The following is a 23,437-nucleotide window of genomic DNA, read 5'->3' as shown; positions in this document are numbered from 1 at the left end:
CGTTGCACCTGTATCGTGATACTGTATCCCCTGACTCTAGATGATACACATCCAATTTTGCGACTCCTTCATAAGATATAAACTCTTTGGGGAAAATAAATTTAGGTCCAGAAAAATGCTCTTCGATCCATGTTAGGAAACTTTAAATGCTAGAAATTAAAAGATTCTGGCGACGACTGAGGACGAGAGGATACAGTCGACTCCAGCAGCTTTTAAAGCTGATGTTTGGACATATTTTGGTTTCAAAACAAATGAAAGGAGTTAAGACTTCGTCAAGAGTCATGTGGTCTGTAAATTCTGCAACACCAGAGTCAAGTACTCGAACAATACTACAAATATATCTTTGTGACTACGGTATCGCAACGTATCGTATCTTATCGTGTCCCCTGTATCGTTATACGCCTGATCCTTGCCAAAACACATCCCTAACGTCCCGACTAGTGACAAAGCACTTCGAAACAATAAACGAAAACAACATACTTGGAATATATGTTTGACACGTGACGGCTGTATGAAAGTCGTACTGTACACGTTACTACGTCGCATAATATAGTTAGTGTCTCCTATTGTGTTAAGAAAACATGTAATTATGGCGTACGTGCCGTGACACACGCGTGACACAGTCGTACTGCAAACTATCGTTTTTCAATGCATAGTGAAAATTCAGCGTAGAATTCAACGAGTACCGACATTAAATAGATAAAAACTATATTCTTTTTACAAAAGTTTCAATGCAAGAAATTCAATGTAAATAACTTCATTGTTAGAAATTCATATTGAAGTGTATTTACACCACGTGAGAGCTTCGGAACTATTTCTTATGACTTTTTCAAAATGAATCCCTTTCAGGTAACAAACCCCAGCAGGTATACAATCACAGGTGTACAAAAGACTTCTTCTTTTTTTTTTTGTGACTCTGCTGCAGCGAGATGTTATCATTTATAACGTGGACAAAGACAAGAGTTTATCAATGGACGTCAGCTGGCGAGGTCCAGTTTGGTCCTGCCATGGAAGAGTGGAACATAAAAGGGGCCACTGTAAAAAAAGACGCCTGCACAGGCCACGCCGACCTGTCGGAACACGCCGGCGCCGCAACAAAGAAGCGTATCCCGCAGCATAACACCACATGCAGCTAGAACTTCCAAGAGAACTTCAGGCATTAAGATCCACACGCCCCAAAATGCAAGGCCCTATGAATAAACATCTGAAGGAATTTCCTCGAATCTCCCTAAAGGAATCCTATTCACGGTCCTCCTGAAAATCCTTTATCAATCGCAGCATCTCTGCAGCATCCATCGGTCCGGACCCTCCCACACCTGGCGTGTGAAGAGAGACGAGACCCTCGTGTACCTCACGTCTGTCATCCCGTTCCTTTGGCGACGGTAAATAAATCCGCACAGACAAGCTTTATGGCCGACAAATGTTAATCTGCTCCTGAATGCTAAATATGCGACTCTGAATGGAGCTTTTTTTTTTTAACTTAAACCTTCTTTACCCCCCGAGTCAGGATTCAATCAAATCAACCTCTTGGAAAAAATGTGTATAGATCAGTTAAATGTTTTGTTTTTTACATCATTGATCCATTAAAATAAAGATTAAAGTTCACAAAAATCAGAAAAAAAGGGAAATCTGTGATCAACTACTACACTCTGAAAGCATGATTTGGAGTTGAGGTTTTAAACAAGTATTTAAATCAATACAGATCGATTCAAATACCAAAAATAGAATCGTGGGTTCAAGCAGAAAATACCAATAGTGTATTTTTTTTTGTTGGTCTCATCTTAATTGTGGTTTAAACCAGGGAGAGTTAGCCATTAGATTGGATTTATGTGGCCCCTAATGCAGTCAAAGATCAAGCAAACTAATCATTTATTTATATTATTCATTACTAGAGGTTAATTATGACTAAAGGGTTTTTGTTTCAGGACTTTTTCCCTCCGTTTTTGACGTTTATTAGCCCTCAAAAACATGTTATTATGCACAAAAAAAGAAGTTCTTTCAGCATATTTAGCTCTATTTTATCACCTGATTTTATGCTTTTCACCTCTTTATTTGTTTTGCTTGATGGCCCCTTAAAAAAAAACACTGTATAAAAGTGGCCCCTGGGGAAATCTAAGAGCCCACCACTGATGTACAGCAGTGTATTTATATTTATTTGGTTTTTAAATCATTTTTTGTTTTTAATCATAGTTAGTCAATCCTGCGGGATCCCAGCGGTGACTGGGGACGAGAGGATACAGTCGACTCAAACAGTTTTTAAAGCTTTAAGTATAGCGATAATTATTTGGGGTTTTTTGTGCTCTTATTAATATTTGTTTTATGGATTATATATAAATAAAGTGTGTGTAAAATAAACGAATTATTTTTTTTTTTTAAATAACAGTTAACATGCAAATATACAGGTAAAAAGTGTGGGGGGGGAATAAAGGAGGAAAGAAAGTAGGTCCATGGTCACTTCTGTGGTTCATTTATTGTAATTAACTAATCAATATAAACTAAAAAAAAAAAGGTTGAGAAAAGTTTAGGTCAAAAATCACGTGACAAGAACTTCACACCCGGTACAAGAACTTTCCTCAAACCAAATGAAGCAGCGCAGGTGAGTGTCTTTAAAAAAAAACAAAAAAGGTGTTTTTTAAGGAACTTACCTGCATCAGCTTCCCCTCCGCAGACCCGCCGCTTCCTCCCACGAACACCCCCTTCAGGGTGATGGGACTCCCCGCCAGGTCGTGCCTCAGCGGGGTCACCTTGATCAGGGCTCTCAGGACGGACCTCTCGGGCTCCAGGGAGCCCGGCTGACCCCCCAGCGCCACCACCACCTGCAGGAGGGCCGCCATCGCGAGCAGCCACGGCGGCCAGAGCCCGGCCAGGCGCCACGGGAGGACGGTCATGGCTGGAGCGGCGGTGCCCGGCCGCACATGGTGGACTTTCTAAGTAGACAAGCTCTCGCCCCGGGTGGATGTTGGCGACGTTGTACTTTTTTTTTAAAGTTTTTTTTTCCACGACTAGAAAGGAAGTCCTAAAACGTCGCCATCAGAACCCGCACGTCCTAAAGAATCCATAGTCGGTCCAGAAAAAAAAAAAACGCAGATAATTCCCAACAAGCTGAACTTTAGCCCGCTCTCGTTCATGTGTGTGTGTGTGTGTGTGTGTGTGTGTGTGTGTGTGTGCAAGAAGACTTGTGTGTTTGGAATCTCTCCGGAGAATGTTGTTGTTCCTCGTTAGGAGCGTGTTTCTCTCGCAGCGGGACGATCGTCATCCATTCATAATATTATTATTATGTCAATGCACGTTTAAAAAAAAACGAGTGGCCCCCGGTTAAACAAAAAAAAAGAAAAAATCCCCCCCGGGGGGCGGACTCCACAAGGCACCCCTGACACGTTGGGTAACAACTTCTTTTTTTTTGTCACGACCAAAAGTGAAAAAAGTTGCGAAAAATAACCTTTTTTTTCACTTTTTAACTTTTTTTTTTTCCAATATCACGGTTTTAAAAATTCAGCGACAACTTCATCCAGTGGAAGCCGCTCGTCGGGAGCTGGAGTCCGGCCACCGTCCCTCCAGAGAGCACCGGTGGTGGTGGTGGGGGGGTAGAAATCGGTGACGACGTTTTACGAGCGGAGCACAAGCGCGTGGGGGATAGTGGTCCTAAACTCCATGTAAAAAATCCAGGGTGGGATTCGTCAAAAAGTCGTTGAAGAGAGTCCAGAAAACGACGTCCGTCCCCGGCGTGAGTCACTCAAACCTCCCGGACTGGAGTCGCTCCCCTGAGAGCTCATTGACACTCTACCTGCCGAGGCGGATGCCTTCACGGACACTTGGGAATCGCGGCGCTTTAAAAAAAAAATCCCTTTAACCTTTTGATTTTTTTTTTTTTTTTGTGCTACCAACACATACAACACAACGCAGACAATTTAATGAATGCAAAACTTTTATGAATGATGTAAAGTCGTTTACAAATCACAAAACAAAAAAAACCTCAAGGAACAGTGTAGGGAGATACAAATCCGAGTTACACTTGAAGGCACCACGAGACTGTATCAGGGCGGAGCAGAGCGGGGCTGGATCTTAAGAGAAGGGCTCCCCCTAGTGGCACCACAGTGAAAACCTCACCATATCTCGTAATACATTAAATCAGGCTTGAATTAACTTTTAACAAAGCAACGTCTGCCAACAAAATGTTTAACACACGCTTTTTTCTTCGCAGTAAAAGTCTGTAAAAAAAAAAGAGGAATAAACATGAATTTACTATAAGAGTTAATGACACGTAATAATAATATGTTATTCCATACCTCACATATGGCTTTATAGCTCAAAGCTTGTGACGCCCTGGAATAGATCTTGAACAATGTTCACCTAAGGCAAGAAGAAACATTTATTTTATTTTAAAAAACAAAAAAACAATAGGTTCACGAAAGATTATTCACCTCGCTCATGTCGAGGGCCATCAATGGCTCATGTTGAGGGGTCTGAGGTTCATACATGCCCAGAAAAGCCACTTCGCCGGGCGTGGCGTTGTTGAAAGTGTTGACCGGTATGAACGGCACCTGTGAGCCGTAAGAAAGATAAATACCCTTTAAAAATACAGATAAAGAAAATGTAATTTCTACGTCTGCTTGATAAACATTTACCTGGAGGTTCGCTGGAAAGGGAGGATGCTGGTAATACCCGGAGAAGGTTGACATGTACTGGCCCTGGTGTGATAAAAAGTCACATGTTGGCATCAAAACAGATAAATACAATTTTTTAGTGAGTCAACAGTTATCTCATGATAAACACCCTTACCTGGTAATAGCACGAGTGAGGTGGGTTCAGCTGAGGGAAGCTGTTCTGTGTGTTTGGATAGCTGTGACACACGCCTGTAAAAAAAACACTTTTATTAGCTCACACAAACATAAACTAACAGCAACTCTGGTAGACTAGTATTTCTATCCATACATCCATCCATCCATCCATCCATCCATCCATCCATCCATCCATCCATCCATCCATCCATCCATCCATCCATCCATCCATCCATCCATCCATCCATCCATCCATCCATCCATCCATCCATCCATCCATCCATCCATCCATCCATCCATCCATCCATCCATCCATCCATCCATCCATCCATCCTCAGACAATCTGATTTTTATTTCAGACTTAAATTTAAATCCTTCAAGTATTTGTTTTAGTAAGTAATGGTTATTTGTAAAGATCTTTCTAGACTAGGGTCACAAAACGCTTTAAAAATCAAAAACAATACACAGTTAAATTATATACTTTAAAAGATCAAGACACAAAGCCTGCACAAATAAAAAGGTCAATCAGAGGGAGAGGAAGATCGTCAGAATTTTAAAAATTGATCCTGAAAGAAACTGGCAGCCAACGCAGAGTTTTAAGGATCGGGGAAATGTGAGTTCTCCTACTAGAGCAGCTCAGAATTCTCGCTGCAGAGTTTAAGTATTTACTGCAGGCGAGACAGATCCTTCTTGTTTAACTCTGCGTCAAAGTCCGAGTCGTCCCGTTGACTTTTATTTCTCTTAAAATTATTTTTAAATGTTTATGTAAACTTTATCAGCCGGTCCCAGCTCTCCAGGGACACCCCCCGAAGATCTTTTTCACACAAATCTATCCAAAAAAATTAAACACGTACCGCCTTAATATACACAATGTAGCACCTAAAGATTCAATATTTAGCATCCAGATATAAAAAAAAAAAAGTAGAACCTAATAATTCTAAATTTAGTAACTTAAAATTCAAGATTCCCCACAAAAAAAAATCATTTACCACCTAAATATACAACGGTAGCTCCTCAAATTGTTAATCCTAGCACCATAAAAATACAAAATTATGCATTTTAATGTTTAAAAAAATCGCAGCTAAATAGTATAACTTTGCATCTTCATTTTAAAATGAAGCACCTAGACCAGGGGTGGGCAATTATAATTCTTCAAGGGCCACATTCAATTATGGGGATGTTGTTAGGGGCCGTCAAGCAAAAAGAAAGATGAGAAAATCCCTCAAGAAAGGACATTTGTCATTAGGCCGTGACATTTATTAAGCTAAATAAGCTGCAATTTTATTCTTGTATATATATATATATATATATATATATATATATATATATATATATATATATATATATGAGTATTTTCTTCAGCTAACTTATAAAAAATGTTTTGAGGGATTAATATATACTCGAAAAATTACACACAAGAAGGGAGGGAAAAAGTGAATAAGTTTGAAGATGTAAATTAATAATAAATACAAAATCCTTTTGTTACTGCATTAGAACCATTTATACATGATCATACTTTGACATTATGAGTATAAATACAGTCAAAGGGCCGCATGTGGCCCCCGGGCTGCACTAGCTTCGATCACCATTTGGAATATATATATACAAAATGAAGCACCTAAACAATAAAAAAAATAATACATTAATATCCAATTAATTAATATTTAGGATCGAAATATTATATACAAACATTATATACATGTATTTTCTTAATTTATTATACTTTTAGTGTGAATTGAGGGACATTCTGAACTGAAAAGTGTATTTTCTAGTTTAGCTAGTTGTTAGCCTAACTTATATAATAGTTGTAAGCCTAGCTTATATAAGACCCAGGAACAAAAAACAATGCAGTACTTTTTCTGACACAACTGTGATGTTTGCTTGTTATCTACCTTTGATTGTCTCTTGTTTAAAAGGTATATTATATTTGTTCCGGACGAAATGTACCTGCGGCACTGATGCATCATAAGGCGACAAGGACACCTAACTTGCCTAATTGTAGTAGAGTTTAAGAGAGTTTGTACAGAAGTCGATGAGTCATTACCCGGAGTTCACTCTTAGTAATCCGAGTATCTGAACTGAGAGGATAGACTTGACTGGCTACTAGAAGAAACCTGTGGAAGAAGATGTCTTCAATTCAAACAGCAGCACAAGGTAGGAACTGAATTACTTCCATTCCCTGATAAATGTTTAGATAAAGTCCGTTATTATCATCATAGTTTCTGAATCAAGAACATTGTCACAACACAATGCTAACACGCTAACACTATAGTAAGTAAGTAAGTCTTTTTTATGTGCAATAAAGGGAAATAAATAATATAAAGAATACATTTGAAACCCAAATTTCCACGAAAGCAGAAGAGAGAGGGTGAATTAAATATTTGAAAGAATTCTTATTTTAAATGTTTTAAATATAGTTCAAATCATTATTAATATATTTATTAATTTAGTACAGATTGGGATCCTGTACTAGTTGAATTCCATATACTTGTCTAGGGGCGTTGAAGGGATCAGAATAGGTCAAGGGTAAGAAGTTGTAAACTGAGTGGTCCCTGGTGTTCTGTGGACCGACTGGTGTGACTGAGCCTGAAGCTCTGTTGAGGTGATGGCTGCAGTGTTAAGAAGTTCCAAGGGCCTTGAGAAATGCCTAAACACTGTGGTCGTCTCCTACTGGGTTTATCATCTGTGGGGCTATAGCTCAAGCTTGTTTCTCTGGACCTATATCAGGTGATAAATGTGGAATGGTCTGTCGAACCAGCATTTTTTCAACGTTGGCTTGCTGTCGGCCACCCCCAAATTCAAACAGTTTGTCAATGTTTGATCTGATGTCTTCATACAATGAGATGGTGGAAACTGCCAGATCTGATTACATCAGGAAGCTGGTAGCAGCAAATAAGAAAAACCCCAAGGTGTTGTTTGACACGATAAATCCTCTTGAATTCTCTCGTGTCTCCTGCTCCTCAAATCACGCCTGTCTTCTGTAAAGCTGACAGCAATGCACTGTTGAGATTTTTTATTGACAAAATTAAATTGATCAAAAATAAAATCTCCCCCCCTTTGTTTGGAACCCCTACTGTCTCTGAGCCCCTCTCCTCCTCTTGGTCTTCCTTCAGTGCTGTATCTCCGGGTGAAATTTTGGCACTGGTGAGGAAGATGAAACCCTCCTCTTGCTCAGACGACGTCGTTCCATGTAAGCTCTTTATCAAAGTTATTGATGTAATTGGCCCCTGGGTTACCAATATGGTGAACCTCTCACTTTCCACAGGGGTTTTTCACAATGCTTTTAAGCATGCCATTGTGGAGCCTCTGCTCAAAAAGCCAGCCTTAGACCCAACTGACCTCAGTAATTTCAGGCCTATTTCTAAGCTTCCATTCTTGTCCAAGATCTTGGAGAAGGTGGTGTCTGAGCAGCTGTCTTTGTTCCTGGATCAGAGAGGCATCCATGAGAAGTTTCAGTCTGGCTTCCGCAAACATCACTCCACGGAGACGGCCTTACTGAAAGTGTCGAGTGACATCACGATGTCGGCTGATTCGGGTCAATACACTGTTCTGGTTGCTAGAAATCTAACAATGGCTGAGTGAAAATGCGTTGCAGCTAAATGTGGACAAAACTGAAACTCTGGTTATTGCTCCTGATGATAAGATTCCAGGGTTGAGTCAGTACTTGGGTGACTTAGGTCCGTCTGTCAAACTGAGCCTGAGAAACCTGAGTGTTGTATTTGATAAAGACATGTCTCTAGTTCAACACTGCAGAAAACTGACCAGAAACTGTTTCCTTCAGCATAGAAAAATATCTAAACTTAGGAAAATGTTGTCACAACTTGATCTGGAGCTTGTAATCCATGCGTTTGTTTCTTCTCGTCTGGACTATTGCAACAGTTTATTTTCATGTCTTAACAAGAAGGATTTGTCTGACCTGCAGTTGATTCAAAACTCTGCAGCGAGAATTCTGAGCCGCTCTAGTAGAAGAACTCACATTTCTCCGATCCTTAAAACCCTTCACTGGCTTCCAGTTTCTTTCAGGATCAACTTTAAAATTCTGGTTCTTACTTTCAGATCTATTCATGGTCAGACCTTCCATCAGTGATCTGCAGAAACTACTGATGGTTCCTCGCACACAGTTCAGGACCAGAGGAGAGAAATCCTTCCAGACTGTTGCTCCTAAGCTTGCGGCATCCATGAGAAGTTTCAGTCTGGCTTCCGCAAACATCACTCCACGGAGACGGCCTTACTGAAAGTGTCGAGTGACATCATGATGTCGGCTGATTTGGGTCAATACACTGTTCTGGTTGCTAGAAATCAAACAATGGCTTTGCGTTGCAGCTAAATGTGGACAAAACTGGAACTCTGGTTATTGCTCCTGATGATAAGATTCCAGGGTTGAGTCAGTACTTGGGTGACTTAGGTCAGTCTGTCAAACTGAGCCTGAGAAACCTGGGTGTTGTATTTGATAAAGACATGTCTCTAGTTCAACACTGCAGAAAACTGACCAGAAACTGTTTCCTTCAACATAGAAAAATCTCTAAACTTGGGAAAATGTTGTCACAACTTGATCTGGAGCTTGTAATCCATGCGTTTGTGTCTTCTCGCCTGGATTATTGCAACAGTTTATTTTCATGTCTTAACAAGAAGGATTTGTCTGACCTGCAGTTGATTCAAAACTCTGCAGCGAGAATTCTGAGCCGCTCTAGTAGAAGAACTCACATTTCTCCGATCCTTAAAACCCTTCACTGGCTTCCAGTTTCTTTCAGGATCAACTTTAAAATTCTGGTTCTTACTTTCAGAGCTATTCATGGTCAGGCCTTCCATCAGTGATCTGCAGAAACTACTGATGGTTCCTCGCACACAGTTCAGGACCAGAGGAGAGAAATCCTTCCAGACTGTTGCTCCTAAGCTTGCGGCATCCATGAGAAGTTTCAGTCTGGCTTCCGCAAACATCACTCCATGGAGACGGCCTTACTGAAAGTGTCGAGTGACATCATGATGTCGGCTGATTTGGGTCAATACACTGTTCTGGTTGCTAGAAATCAAACAATGGCTTTGCGTTGCAGCTAAATGTGGACAAAACTGGAACTCTGGTTATTGCTCCTGATGATAAGATTCCAGGGTTGAGTCAGTACTTGGGTGACTTAGGTCAGTCTGTCAAACTGAGCCTGAGAAACCTGGGTGTTGTATTTGATAAAGACATGTCTCTTGTTCAACACTGCAGAAAACTGACCAGAAACTGTTTCCTTCAGCATAGAAAAATATCTAAACTTAGGAAAATGTTGTCACAACTTGATCTGGAGCTTGTAATCCATGCGTTTGTTTCTTCTCGTCTGGACTATTGCAACAGTTTATTTTCATGTCTTAACAAGAAGGATTTGTCTGACCTGCAGTTGATTCAAAACTCTGCAGCGAGAATTCTGAGCCGCTCTAGTAGAAGAACTCACATTTCTCCGATCCTTAAAACCCTTCACTGGCTTCCAGTTTCTTTCAGGATCAACTTTAAAATTCTGGTTCTTACTTTCAGATCTATTCATGGTCAGACCTTCCATCAGTGATCTGCAGAAACTACTGATGGTTCCTCGCACACAGTTCAGGACCAGAGGAGAGAAATCCTTCCAGACTGTTGCCCCTAAGCTTGCGGCATCCATGAGAAGTTTCAGTCTGGCTTCCGCAAACATCACTCCACGGAGACGGCCTTACTGAAAGTGTCGAGTGACATCATGATGTCGGCTGATTTGGGTCAATACACTGTTCTGGTTGCTAGAAATCAAACAATGGCTTTGCGTTGCAGCTAAATGTGGACAAAACTGGAACTCTGGTTATTGCTCCTGATGATAAGATTCCAGGGTTGAGTCAGTACTTGGGTGACTTAGGTCAGTCTGTCAAACTGAGCCTGAGAAACCTGGGTGTTGTATTTGATAAAGACATGTCTCTAGTTCAACACTGCAGAAAACTGACCAGAAACTGTTTCCTTCAACATAGAAAAATCTCTAAACTTGGGAAAATGTTGTCACAACTTGATCTGGAGCTTGTAATCCATGCGTTTGTGTCTTCTCGTCTGGACTATTGCAACAGTTTATTTTCATGTCTTAACAAGAAGGATTTGTCTGACCTGCAGTTGATTCAAAACTCTGCAGCGAGAATTCTGACCCGCTCTAGTAGAAGAACTCACATTTCTCCGATCCTTAAAACCCTTCACTGACTGCCAGTTTCTTTCAGGATCAACTTTAAAATTCTGGTTCTTACTTTCAGATCTATTCATGGTCAGATCTTCCATCGGTGATCTGCATTACTACTGATGGTTCCTCGCACACAGTTCAGGACCAGAGGAGAGAAATCCTTCCAGGCTGTAGCTTTGAAACGATCTTCCTCTGTGTTTGATGATCTACTGATTCCTTCATCTGAAGACATTTTTATTCGTGCAGGCTTTTCTTTGATTCTCTGAGACTCCTGTGTCTCATGTGTCTTAATCTTCTAAAGTATATATTTTATTGGGTATTGTTTTGATTGTTTAAGCGATTTGTGACCCTGGTCTGGAATAGCTCTCTACAAATATAAATTACTTACTTACTTACTTACTTACCCTCAAATTCGTACGGTTTTTCACCCTTGTCTTGCTGTCGGCTGTCGCCCAATATATACTGTGTCTTTGGTCGGCCGCGTCTAATGGGTTCGTTCAAAGCTGATGTCCTGGTGAGCCTGGTTAGTTTCTTCAACATCTCTGGGTGGCCACGTCTGAAGTTGGGGTGGGAGAATTGGTGATGACTTCCCTCCTCACGCCGTACTCGGCTGGCTCTGCTGAAGCCATAGAGGTTGAGCTGCCTGATGAAGCTGTTGAATTGCTTGGCTCTGAAGGTATCTGTGTCCTTGGACGTGCGGCTCTCACTGGCCAGGAACTGACTCTCAAAGATCAGCTGATCTATGAGGATGATCTCGCCGGAGTTTGACCAGTGGACGGCGTCGGATTTAGTATTGTTCACCATGCGCCAGAGTTTGGCAGGGAATCTGAATGGATTGATTTCAGAAGGTAGGGAACTTCCTGTATCCTCCATGTCTGAAAAAGGAAAACAAGAATTTGGATAAGATTACTCATCATTTATAACCACATTTATCCAAGGGCAACCTAAAGCAACACTACATAATGTTTGAGTCTGGCTCCCTCCACTGTTAGAACATTGTAATTGCATTATCGTGAAAACATCTCCATACATGCTCTAAATGACATGGAGAGATAAACATAGTACTAAGAGTAAGTAAGTAAGTAAGTAATTTTTATTTATGTAGCGCTTTTCCAGACCAGGGTCACAAAGCGCTTAAACAATCAAAACAATACTCAAAACAGTATATACTTTAAAGATCAAGATAAAACTGATAACACAACAGGAGTTCCAGAAAATAAAGGAAAAGCCTGAACAAATAGAAACGTCTTAAGATGTTTCTTAAATGAGTCAGTAGACTCCATTAAGCTACTTCTTCTTCCATATTTTATTTTTAACTATTTATTGTTAACTTATATTGGACTAAAAATCAGGTTCCTTTTTTGTCTGTGTTCTTCTGTGCCTTATTTATCTGTGAATATATGTATCCTGCTGCAAAACAAATTGTCCCTCGAGACACATGACTTTTAAAGTTGAAGCTAAAGGATTTTTCTATTTATGGTAGCAGTGAAAATCATCTAATAAGCCACCCCAGAAATGAATGCAAATGCCGTCTCCTACTCACTCAAGAGACTCAAGTCTCCCTGGAATACAAACATCACTGTAGTTTTATCTTGACCTTTAAAGTATATACTTTATTGAATATTGTTTTGATTGTTTAAGCGCTTTGTGACCCTGGTCTGGAAAAGCGCTATACAAATAAAAATTATTTACTTACTTACTTATGATTCATGAGACATTACGTTGGAACCTCCATTGAGTGTCTATGTTTTTGACGCTTGTCTTTGTACTTTATGACCCAAATATACTGTATTTAACGCACCTCTGTAACTTAAAGTAAACTTAAAATAGCATGTTTTTGTCTCTGGAAATTTCCTGTGAGAACAGTGAAATTGCATTGTCGTGAAAACAGATGTGTCTCCAGCCCCGCGGCCAATGGGGAACTTTCGTTTGCAAATGATAAGAAACGATCTTGTTACTTTTATTTTTTACTACGTCTACGTCTGTGTGAGTATAGTCAATATGACTCTCTAGTATAGGTTTGAGGCCAGAGAAACGACGTGGATGTGAAAGAGGTTGAAGACCTCAAGGAGGTCTACGGTAGCTGATTAGGTCCAAACCAGAGTCTGAGATTTAAACAATAACACAACATACTGGCACTAAAGCAATAAGACAGAAACATGGTTAAAACTCATTTGTCATGAAAAACAACGCAAATCTGAGAATAACTTGAAAAGAATATGTGTTTGTGGTATCCCTTGTGTTATATCTGGGTCACCTTGAACCAGATATAACTCAAATGTTTATCTCACCTACCCGACGTCTCTTATTTCAGTTGTAATTTTGCTGTCGCTCAAAAAAGGTGATAAAAAGAAGGATCTGACCTAGATACTAGCTGCTCTCCACACACCGTCTGTCACAGTGTGTTCTGAGAACTATCTGTTCTCTTGCCGGGTCATTAGGAAAAACAATAGCATCCTTTAATGTCTGTCATCACAATGTACAGTCGTCTGTGAGATTAAAGTAAAGAACTTTTCTTTAGTCTTTGTCTTTTGGAACTCTTTGCCCGTCGCTTTCAATCATATACAGGTTTTTAATTCTCAACAGAAACAAATGTAATCAAACAACTTTCAACTGTAATCAAACTATTTTCAACTATAATCGAACAATTTTCAACTATAATCCAATTTTTTTTTTTTTTACTGTTTTCAAACCATTTTCAACTATAATCAAACCATTTCAACTGTAATCAAACAATTTTCAACTTAAATCAAACAATTTTCAACTATAATCAAACTATTTTCAACTGTAATCAAACTATTTTCAACTTAAATCAAACAATTTTCAACTATAATCAAACTATTTTCAACTGTAATTAAACAATTTTCAACTATAATCAAACCATTTTAATCAATAATCCAACAATTTTCAACAATAATCCAACAATTTTCTACTGTAATCAAACTATTTTCAATTAAAATCAAACAATTTACATCTATAATCAAACAATTTTCAATTATAATCAAACAATTTTCAACTAAAATCCAATCGTTTTTTTATTAAACTATAATCAAACAATTTTCAATTATAATCAAACTATTTTCAACTTTAATCAAATTACTTTCAACTGTAAACAAACTATTTTCAATTATAATCAAACTATTTTCAACTATAATCCAATAGTTTCAGCTGAAATTAAACAAATTTCAACTATAATCAAACAATTTCAACTATAATCTAGTAGAAGAACTCACATTTCTCCGATCCTTAAATCTCTTCACTGGCTGCCATTTTAAAATTCTGATTCTTACTTTCAGATGTATTCATGGTCAGACCTTCCATCATGTGATCTGATCCAGCCTTACACCCCAGCTCGGGCTCTGAGGTCTGTGGATCAGAATCTACTGATAGTTCCTGAACACACTTCAGGACCAGAGGAGAGAAATCTTTCCAGACTGTTGCTCCTAAGCTTTGGAACGATCTCTGTGTTTGATGATCTACTGAGTCCTTCAAGAAACATCTTAAGACATTTTTATTTGTTCAGGCTTTTGCTTAATTTTCTGAGACTCCTGTGTTGTTCTCGGTGTTATCTTGACCTTTAAAGTATATATTTTATTGCGTATTGTATTGATTGTTTAGGCGCTTTGTGACCCTGGTCTGGAAAAGCGCTTTATAAATACAAATGACTTACTTACTTACTAAACTATAATCAAACAATATTCAAGTATAATCAAACCATTTTTCAACTATAATAAAAAACATTTCAACTATAATCAAACCATTTTTAACTTTTGCAGTATTCTAACATGTTCTCATCACAAGGTTCTTAAATGTCACACAGATTTTTATGGAACAGAAAACACATTTAATGGAAAATGTTTTTGGCAAATTAAACTGATTTTCCGAACCACGGGTTGTAAAAGTTTGTCATGTTGTTTGTCCATGGCTGGTCATCAGGGTTCTTCACTAACGCCTTCTATCATCGTATATTTATTTAAATAAAAGATTTAAAGATTTTAAACACACTCTTGGTTGTTTAAATAAAAAGAACCGCATGTACACGACACAACGTCTGGTGCTTTGATGAAGTCTTTACAGCAAAATTCGAAAATTACTCTTGTGTGCTTTAAAGGTCACAGCGGTGGTGAAAATAATGAATTCAAATTTACCGTCATTCGGAAAGCAGAGTCGTCGATGCATCGCGGTTGATGGTTTTCGGCGTTTGAAAGAAGACGATTCATCGACGGATCAACTCTTCCTTGTCCTGTAAACCAGTGTCTTTAGTAGCAAAGGGATATTTGACATTACAGAGTTTGATTGTGATCTTTGAAGATTTGTTTTTTAAATTACACCAAAGATGATTTGCATTGCTTTATCTCATTGGTGGGCAATGCCCTTGCTGGGAGTTAAGTGAAGTAAGTAAGTAATTTGTATTCATAGAGCGCTTTTCCAGACCAGGGTCACAAAGAAGCTTAAAACAATCAAAACAATACTCAATAAAATAAAGGTCAAGATTACACTGAGAACAACGTAGGAGTCTCAGAGAATAAAGGAAACGTCTGCACAAATAAAAAATGTCTTAAGATGTTTCTTGAAAGAGTCAGTAGATCGTCAGAGAGGGAGAGGAAGATCCTCGCACGCAGTCGTAGAACCCGGGTTACGTAGAAACTGTGTTTCTAATGGATACTGTTAAAAAAGACGGTAACTCATTCATCTATTTAGGTTATTATTTAATATTTTGTGCCATGTGTATTGATGGTTTGCACCAAAAGTAGATTGTCTTTCATTTAATAGGTGTCTAATCATTTTCAAATGGCAAGTTTAAGAAGCGAAATAATATAATATCATGACATTTGAATGTAGACAATGTATAAATAAATGAAAATAATCACACAAATAATAATTAGAGTGCAGAAAAATTATATAAATTGATTTTTAAAAATGTATTCATTGAAATTCAAATAAAAAAACAATTAAATTGTCATATTTTAACCATATTTTGGTCATCAAGGATGAGTTGATGAGACTTAAGCTGGCATGGAGGTGAGGATATAGTATTATTCATGGTATAAATAAAGATAAAAGAGATTTAGATTAAAACAAGATTCATAAACTATTGTTTAAAAAAAAAAAAAAAAAAATAGATCGACATTTTATTCAGGCGGGTCCGGGGCCGCTACGCCGGTTGTGACGTAGAGTACATTCGATGAAGAACAACTCGGTCCCTAACCTTTTATAATATCGTTCTTTTCTCTATTTTTAGACATTCTAGACCTTTGTATGGCGCTGGAAACGGTCCCGAAAGACCTCCGTCATCTGCGGGCGTGTCTTCTCTGTTCTTTAGTGAAGGTATATTAAAGACGGACTGAAAAAACGCTTTAGCTGCTAACTGTTGTTAGCCTTTAGCTGCTAGCTGTTGTTAGCCTTTAGCTGCTAACTGTCGTTAGCAGAGTTCAGTAACTGTTCATCGTTTTATTCTTTAACGTGTTCATATTCATCATTTAATGGCTGTAACTGCTTCCTTCTCGTTGTCCCGCAGACCATCGACCAGTTCGAATACGACGGCTGCGACAACTGCGAGTCGTTCCTGCAGATGAAGGGCAACAGAGAGATGGTGTACGAGTGCACGAGCTCCTCGTTTGACGGGTAACTTTCTCCTCTTGACAACATTCGCTCCGGTTTGGTCCCCGTCGAGCTTGATCACGTGTCTGTCCACAGAGTGATCGCACAGATGAGTCCAGAAGACAGCTGGGTGGCGAAATGGCAACGAATAGGTAAAATATTGAATTAAAAGTAACTGAGTACACACACCTCTAACTGGAGACATGTTTAAAGAAATGACTAGCAGAGTAATACTGCATTGACTTATGGAGTAATACTGCAGTGACTAGCGGAGTAATACTGCAGTGACCGGCGGAGTAATACTGCAGTGACCAGCGGAGTAATACTACAGTGACCAGCGGAGTAATACTACAGTGACCAGCGGAGTAATACTACAGTGACCAGCGGCGTAATACGGCAGTGACTAGCGGAGTAATACTACAGTGACTAGTGGAGTAATACTGCAGTGACTAGTGGAGTAATACTACAGTGACTAGTGGAGTAATACTGCAGTGACTAGTGGAGTAAGGTAAGGTAAGGTAAGGTAAAACTTTATTTAATACTACAGTGACTAGTGGAGTAATAATACAGTGACTAGTGGAGTAATACTGCAGTGACTAGTGGAGTAATACTACAGTGACTAGCGGAGTTATACTGCAGTGACCAGCGGAGTAATACTGCAGTGACCAGCGGAGTAATACTACAGTGACCAGCGGAGTAATACTGCAGTGACCAGCGGAGTAATACTGCAGTGACCAGCGGAGTAATACTACAGTGACCAGCGGAGTAATACTGCAGTGACCAGCGGAGTAATACTACAGTGACCAGCGGAGTAATACTGCATTGACTTATGGAGTAATATTACAGTGACTAGCGGTGTAATACTGCAGTGACTAGTGGAGTAATACTGCAGTCACTAGTGGTGAAATACTGCAGTGACTAGCGGAGTAATACTGCAGTGACTAGCGGAGTAATACTACTCTGACTCTTGGAATAATACCACGGTGACTTGCAGAGTAATACTACAGTCACTCATGGAGTAATACTACAATGACTAGCAGTGTCACACCATGGTGACTCGCAGAGTAATACTACGGTGACTCGCGGAGTAATACTACATTGACTCAGAGTAATACTACTCTGACTTTTTAAGTAATACTACTATGATATATGGAATAATACTACAGAGTATAGAGAATACTTGCAGAGTAATACTACAGTCACTCATGGAGTAATACTACAGTGACTAGCGGCTTTACACCATGGAGACTCGCAGAGTAATACTCCGATGACTCGTGAAGTAATACTTCGGTGATGAGCAAAATAATAGAACAGTGACTCGCGGAGTAATACCACATTACTCGTTGAGTAACACTACAGGCACTTGTGGGGTAATGCAGGGACTTGCGTAGTAATGCTACAGTGACTACGATTAATACTGCAGAGACTTGCGTAGTAATACAGGGATTTGCGTAGTAATACTACAGTGTCTAGCAGATTCATACTACAGTGACTTGCGTAGGTAATACTACAGTGACTTGACTCAAAGAGTAATACTACTCTGACTCTTGGAATAAAACTACGGTGACGGTGACCCATAACATTGGTTTGAGGTCAGTAAGTACATTAAATACTTTAAGCTGGAAAACAAAGATCTAGTCTCAACTTAAGCTTTAACTTTTTCTTGGGCCTTGATTCGACGTGCGTTGTGTAGACCATGTGAGAGTGAAACTCACCTGATCAAGGTGTCCTTGCTCCTGGGTAACTGGGACATGATCCAGAACCCAGGTGAAGCTTTAGAAGAAGATGTTGATGAAAGCTGACATTTTTTAATTAAACCTAAAAACATTTCCTTACATTTAAGTCCCAAAATGAAAGGGTTCTGATCACTTACGGAAAATTATATATAAATAATAGTATTTAAAAAAAATATTTTGATGTTTTCAGGGAACTTCAAACCTGGTGTGTACGCCGTGTCAGTGACGGGTCGACTACCTTCAGGTGAACCACACGTTTTAAGTCGCTCGTCAAGATCGTGGTTCTTCTAGTAACAGTTTCTCCTTCATGGTCCAGGTGTGGTGCGGGAGCTGAAGAGCCGAGGAGTCATCTACAAGTCCAGAGACACGGCGGTGAAGTCCTGAACCGCCTTCGTTCTGGTTCACGCCTGGAGTCCACGGCTGCTGGACTATGTTTATAACAACCGACTTTTTTTTATAATAAAACATTTGTGTTTGAATAACTTGTCATTTTACTTCAAATCTATGTAAACATTTTATTATTTATATTATCCATTACTACTCTTTGTGTAAAAGACAAGTGATTAAAAAAAACATTGGTTGAAAAAGTGCTTTTATATCAGGTTAAAAATAAAAGTTGTATATTAATTTAAGTATTTATATATATAGGTTGATTTTATTACTTAATTTCTTTTTCGACTTTTCACTCCTTGAGTATTTTTGACGAGCCGAACAACAACTGTATAAAATGTTCGATTCATATAGATTTACCGATGACAGCCGGAAGGGGGAGACAAATCCTAGTCTATGTTGCAACTACGTTCTAATATTTAAACTGATAAAGATCATTTTCGAAGTTGTTCGAATGAAGACAAATAGATCGGTTTTACCAGCGAAATATACGTTGAAAATAGTGGGTTTTTTTCACGCATATGATCGTCTGACGAGCGCGTTTTCGACGACCTTTGATATTTAGTGTAGTTGAGAAAGTGTAGAACACGAATCAACAAGATAAACAACAACGTATATAATAATTATAAATGTATTATAACAGAGGTGGGAAAATATGTTCCTATCCTCAGGGGCCACATTGTATTCAGTGGTTGTCGTGAGGGGACGTCAAGCAAAAAATAAACGACCGAAAATCATAAATTAACACTTAATTCAACCTGAATATGGTAAAAGTATTAATTTACTTCTATTTCATAAAAATCTGATTCAAATGCACTTTTTTAGACAAAAATAAACACACATAAACACACACAAAAAAGATTAGTAATACTACAGTGACCTGCGTTGTAATACTACAGTGACCTGCGTTGTAATACCACAGTGACAAGCGAAGTAATACTACAGTGACAAGCGGAGTTATACTATAGTGACAAGCGGAGTAATACTACAGTGACCTGTGTAGTAATAATACAGTGACAATCACACTAATACTACAGTAACTTGCGTAGTAATACTACAGTGACTTGCGTAGTAATGCTACAGTAACTTGCGTAGTAATAATAGAGTAACTTGCGTTGTAATACTACAGCGACTTGCATAGTAATATTACAGTAACTTGTTTAGTGATACTATAGTGACAAACTTAATAATACAGTAACTTGCGTAGTAATACTACAGTGACATGCGTAGTAATACTACAGTGTCTAGCGGATTAATACTACAGTGACTTGCGTAGGTAATACTACAGTGACTTGCGTAGGTAATACTACAGTGACTTGACTCAAAGAGTAATACTACTCTGACTCTTGGAATAATACTACGTTGTCGGTGACCCATAACATTGGTTTGAGGTCAGTAAGTACATTAAATACTTTAAGCTGGAAAACAAAGATCTAGTCTCAACTTAAGCTTTAACTTTTTCTTGGGCCTTGATTCGACGTGCGTTGTGTAGACCATGTGAGAGTGAAACTCACCTGATCAAGGTGTCCCTGCTCCTGGGTAACTGGGACATGATCCAGAACCCAGGTGAAGCTTTAGAAGAAGACGATGAGTAAAGCTGACATTTTTTAATTAAACCTAAAAACATTTCCTTACATTTGAGTCCCAAAATGAAAGGGTTCTGATCACTTACGGAAAATTATATATAAATAATAGTATTTAAAAAACATATTTTGATGTTTTCAGGGAACTTCAAACCTGGTGTGTACGCCGTGTCAGTGACGGGTCGACTCCCTTCAGGTGAACCACACGTTTTAAGTCGCTCGTCAAGGTCGTGGTTCTTCTCGTAACAGTTTCTCCTTCATGGTCCAGGTGTGGTGCGGGAGCTGAAGAGCCGAGGAGTCATCTACAAGTCCAGAGACACGGCGGTGAAGTCCTGAACCACCTTCGTTCTGGTTCACGCCTGGACTCCACGGCTGCTGGACTATGTTTATAACAACCGACTTTTTTTTATAATAAAACATTTGTGTTTGAATAACTTGTCATTTTACTTCAAATCTATGTAAACATTTTATTATTTATATTATCCATTACTACTCTTTGTGTAAAAGACAAGTGATTAAAAAAAACATTGGTTGAAAAAGTGCTTTTATATCAGGTTAAAAATAAAAGTTGTATATTAATTTAAGTATTTATATATAGGTTGATTTTATTACTTAATTTCTTTTTCGACGTTTCACTCCTTGAGTATTTTTGACGAGCCGAACAACAACCGTATAAAATGTTCGATTCATATAGATTTACCGATGACAGCCGGAAGGGGGAGACAAATCCTAGTCTATGTTGCAACTACGTTCTAATATTTAAACTGATAAAGATCATTTTCGAAGTTGTTCGAATGAAGACAAATAGATCGGTTTTACCAGCGAAATATACGTTGAAAATAGTGGGTTTTTTTCACGCATATGATCGTCTGACGAGCGCGTTTTCGACGACCTTTGATATTGAGTCTAGTTGAGAAAGTGTAGAACACGAATCAACAAGATAAACAACAACGTATATAATAATTATAAATGTATTATAACAGAGGTGGGAAAATATGTTCCTATCCTCAGGGGCCACATTGTATTCAGTGGTTGTCGTGAGGGGACGTCAAGCAAAAAATAAACGACCGAAAATCATAAATTAACACTTAATTCAACCTGAATATGGTAAAAGTATTACTTTACTTCTATTTCATAAAAATCTGATTCAAATGCACTTTTTTAAACAAAAATAAACACACATAAACACACACAAAAAAGCTTAGTAATACTACAGTGACCTGCGTTGTAATACTACAGTTACCTGCGTTGTAATACCACAGTGACAAGCGAAGTAATACTACAGTGACAAGCGGAGTTATACTATAGTGACAAGCGGAGTAATACTACAGTGACCTGTGTAGTAATACTACAGTGACAATCACACTAATACTACAGTAACTTGCGTAGTAATACTACAGTGACTTGCGTAGTAATGCTACAGTAACTTGCGTAGTAATAATACAGTAACTTGCGTTGTAATACTACAGCGACTTGCATAGTAATATTACAGTAACTTGTTTAGTAATACTATAGTGACAAACTTAATAATACAGTAACTTGCGTAGTAATACTACAGTGACAAGCAGAGTAAAACTACAGTGACTTGCGTAGTAATACTACAGTGACCTGCGTAGTAATACTACATTGACAATCGGACTAATACTACAGTGACTTGCTTAGTAATACTACAGTGACTTGCATAGTAATACTACAGTAGCTTGTAGAGTAATACTACAGTGACTTTTAAAGTATATACTTTATTGAATATTGTTTTGATTGTTTAAGCGCTTTGTGACCCTGGTCTAGAAAAGCGCTATACAAATAAAAATGATTTACTTACTTACTTACAAGCGGAGTAATACTACAGTAACTTGTATAGTAATATGTATAGTAATATAATGTATAGTAATACATGAGTTGCGTAGTAATACTACAGTGACTAGTGGATTTATTCTACAGTGACTTGCGTAGGGTATACTACATTGACTTGACTCACACAGTAATACTACTGTAACTCGCAGAGGAATACTACGTATCCTCAGGGGCCACATTATATACAGTGGCTGTTGTGAGGGGGGGGGGGCGAGCAAACATAAACTAGCGAAAATCATAAAATTAACTAAATTAATTTAATAAAAAGTAATTCAAGCTTAATCTGCACATAGTATTATTTAATTCTATTTCATAAAACTCTTAAATGCACTTAAGAAATTCATATTTGTTTTTTATGCACTTAAATCTTTTTGAGGATCAATACATGCAAAAAAAAGAGGAAACCCCTAAAATTCAGCGATGAGTAATGAGTATAGTATCTTCGTGATGTTTGAGGGTCACGTGAATAAAGTCTAATAAATGTTGCGACATCAGCGCGATGTGAGATCGGTTCAAGGTCAAGAAGCTGCTGTTAACAATCATAATCTACGAACATTGCATGTTTGATTCTTCACCACATCCTTCTGGAACATTCACACGTCTCGTTTGACTCATTTCAAGAGCTTCACGACAGCAATATTTAAACACGAGCTTTGAAACCACATTTATCACAAGTGATCGCAAGACGTTCACTTTATAATGTACCGACGATTTCTTTGTCTTCTCTGTTGATTCTGGATCTTTTATTTGATTTTACTGAATTTAATGTTGATCCAATAAAACACACACAAAAAACATCTAAAATAAAAATTACAATTTCCCTTAAAATGTTTTACAAACTGTGAAAATCTTTTTCTATTTACTAAAATAAATCTACAATCTCTGAAACACATTTACAATCTGTTAAACAAATGTACTTTCTTTCAGGAAGTTTTAAATTTGTTTCAGAATTTAATTGTCTTTTTTTCAGTTTGTTAATGTGTTTCAGAGGTTTTCTTTTGACATTATTTCAGTTTGTAAATGTGTTTAAGAGTTTGTAAATGTTTCACAATTGTTCATTTTTTTTTCAGTTTGTTAATGTGTTTTAGGTTGTTTTTTTTTTACATTCTTTCAGTTTGTAAATGTGTTTCAGTTTGTCATTTTTATAAGTTTGTAAATCTGTTTCAGAGTTTGTCATTTGTATCAGTTTGTAAATGTGTTTCACAGTTTGTAATTTCTTTCAGTTTGTAAATGTGTTTCACAGTTTGTTCATTTTTTTTAGTTTGTAAATGTGTTTACAGTTTGTAATTTCTTTTAGTTTGTAAATATGTTTCACAGTTTATTTTTTA

At 38.1% G+C, this 23,437-nt stretch overlaps 3 protein-coding genes across 5 annotated transcripts in view; 1 reads left to right on the top strand and 2 right to left on the bottom strand.

The window, feature by feature from the left end:
• rnf43 (ring finger protein 43) overlaps positions 1-3,866 on the bottom strand; it is a 114,910-nt gene extending 111,044 nt beyond the window's left edge. Inside the window, exon 1 of the mRNA XM_087808265.1 lies at positions 2,646-3,866. Coding sequence (XP_087664391.1) covers positions 2,646-2,888 — 243 coding nt within the window. The 5' untranslated portion in view covers positions 2,889-3,866. The remainder of the gene's footprint in view (positions 1-2,645) is intronic.
• A 41-nt stretch (positions 3,867-3,907) lies between these two features.
• Positions 3,908-15,455, bottom strand: hsf5 (heat shock transcription factor family member 5). 2 transcript variants are annotated; one of them, XM_087807841.1, is made up of 7 exons: positions 15,094-15,455; positions 11,350-11,820; positions 4,780-4,853; positions 4,626-4,688; positions 4,422-4,541; positions 4,287-4,350; positions 3,908-4,208 (listed from the first exon to the last, which is right to left on the bottom strand). In XM_087807841.1, exons 1-6 carry the CDS (start codon positions 15,122-15,124, stop codon positions 4,300-4,302), a joined length of 810 nt encoding a protein of 269 aa, XP_087663967.1. In that variant the 5' UTR covers positions 15,125-15,455; the 3' UTR covers positions 3,908-4,208; positions 4,287-4,299. The 2 variants fall into 2 exon arrangements, with proteins under 2 accessions (XP_087663967.1, XP_087663968.1); XM_087807842.1 differs by lacking the exon at positions 15,094-15,455 and adding an exon at positions 13,237-13,336.
• A 645-nt stretch (positions 15,456-16,100) lies between these two features.
• Positions 16,101-20,655, top strand: supt4h1 (SPT4 homolog, DSIF elongation factor subunit). 2 transcript variants are annotated; one of them, XM_087807844.1, is made up of 5 exons: positions 16,101-16,273; positions 16,464-16,570; positions 16,643-16,698; positions 20,398-20,451; positions 20,524-20,655. In XM_087807844.1, exons 1-5 carry the CDS (start codon positions 16,205-16,207, stop codon positions 20,589-20,591), a joined length of 354 nt encoding a protein of 117 aa, XP_087663970.1. In that variant the 5' UTR covers positions 16,101-16,204; the 3' UTR covers positions 20,592-20,655. The 2 variants fall into 2 exon arrangements, with proteins under 2 accessions (XP_087663970.1, XP_087663969.1); XM_087807843.1 differs by lacking the exons at positions 20,398-20,451; positions 20,524-20,655 and adding exons at positions 18,473-18,526; positions 18,599-18,764 and having other exon boundaries at positions 16,103-16,273.
• Positions 20,656-23,437: the final 2,782 nt, after the last annotated feature.

Source organism: Callionymus lyra, chromosome 14 (genome assembly GCF_982586985.1).
Source record: "Callionymus lyra chromosome 14, fCalLyr1.hap1.1, whole genome shotgun sequence".
Classification (NCBI taxonomy): Eukaryota; Metazoa; Chordata; class Actinopteri; order Syngnathiformes; family Callionymidae; genus Callionymus; species Callionymus lyra.
The sequence above is the reverse complement of the archived record's forward strand: the minus strand, read 5'-3'. Positions and strand labels throughout refer to the sequence as shown.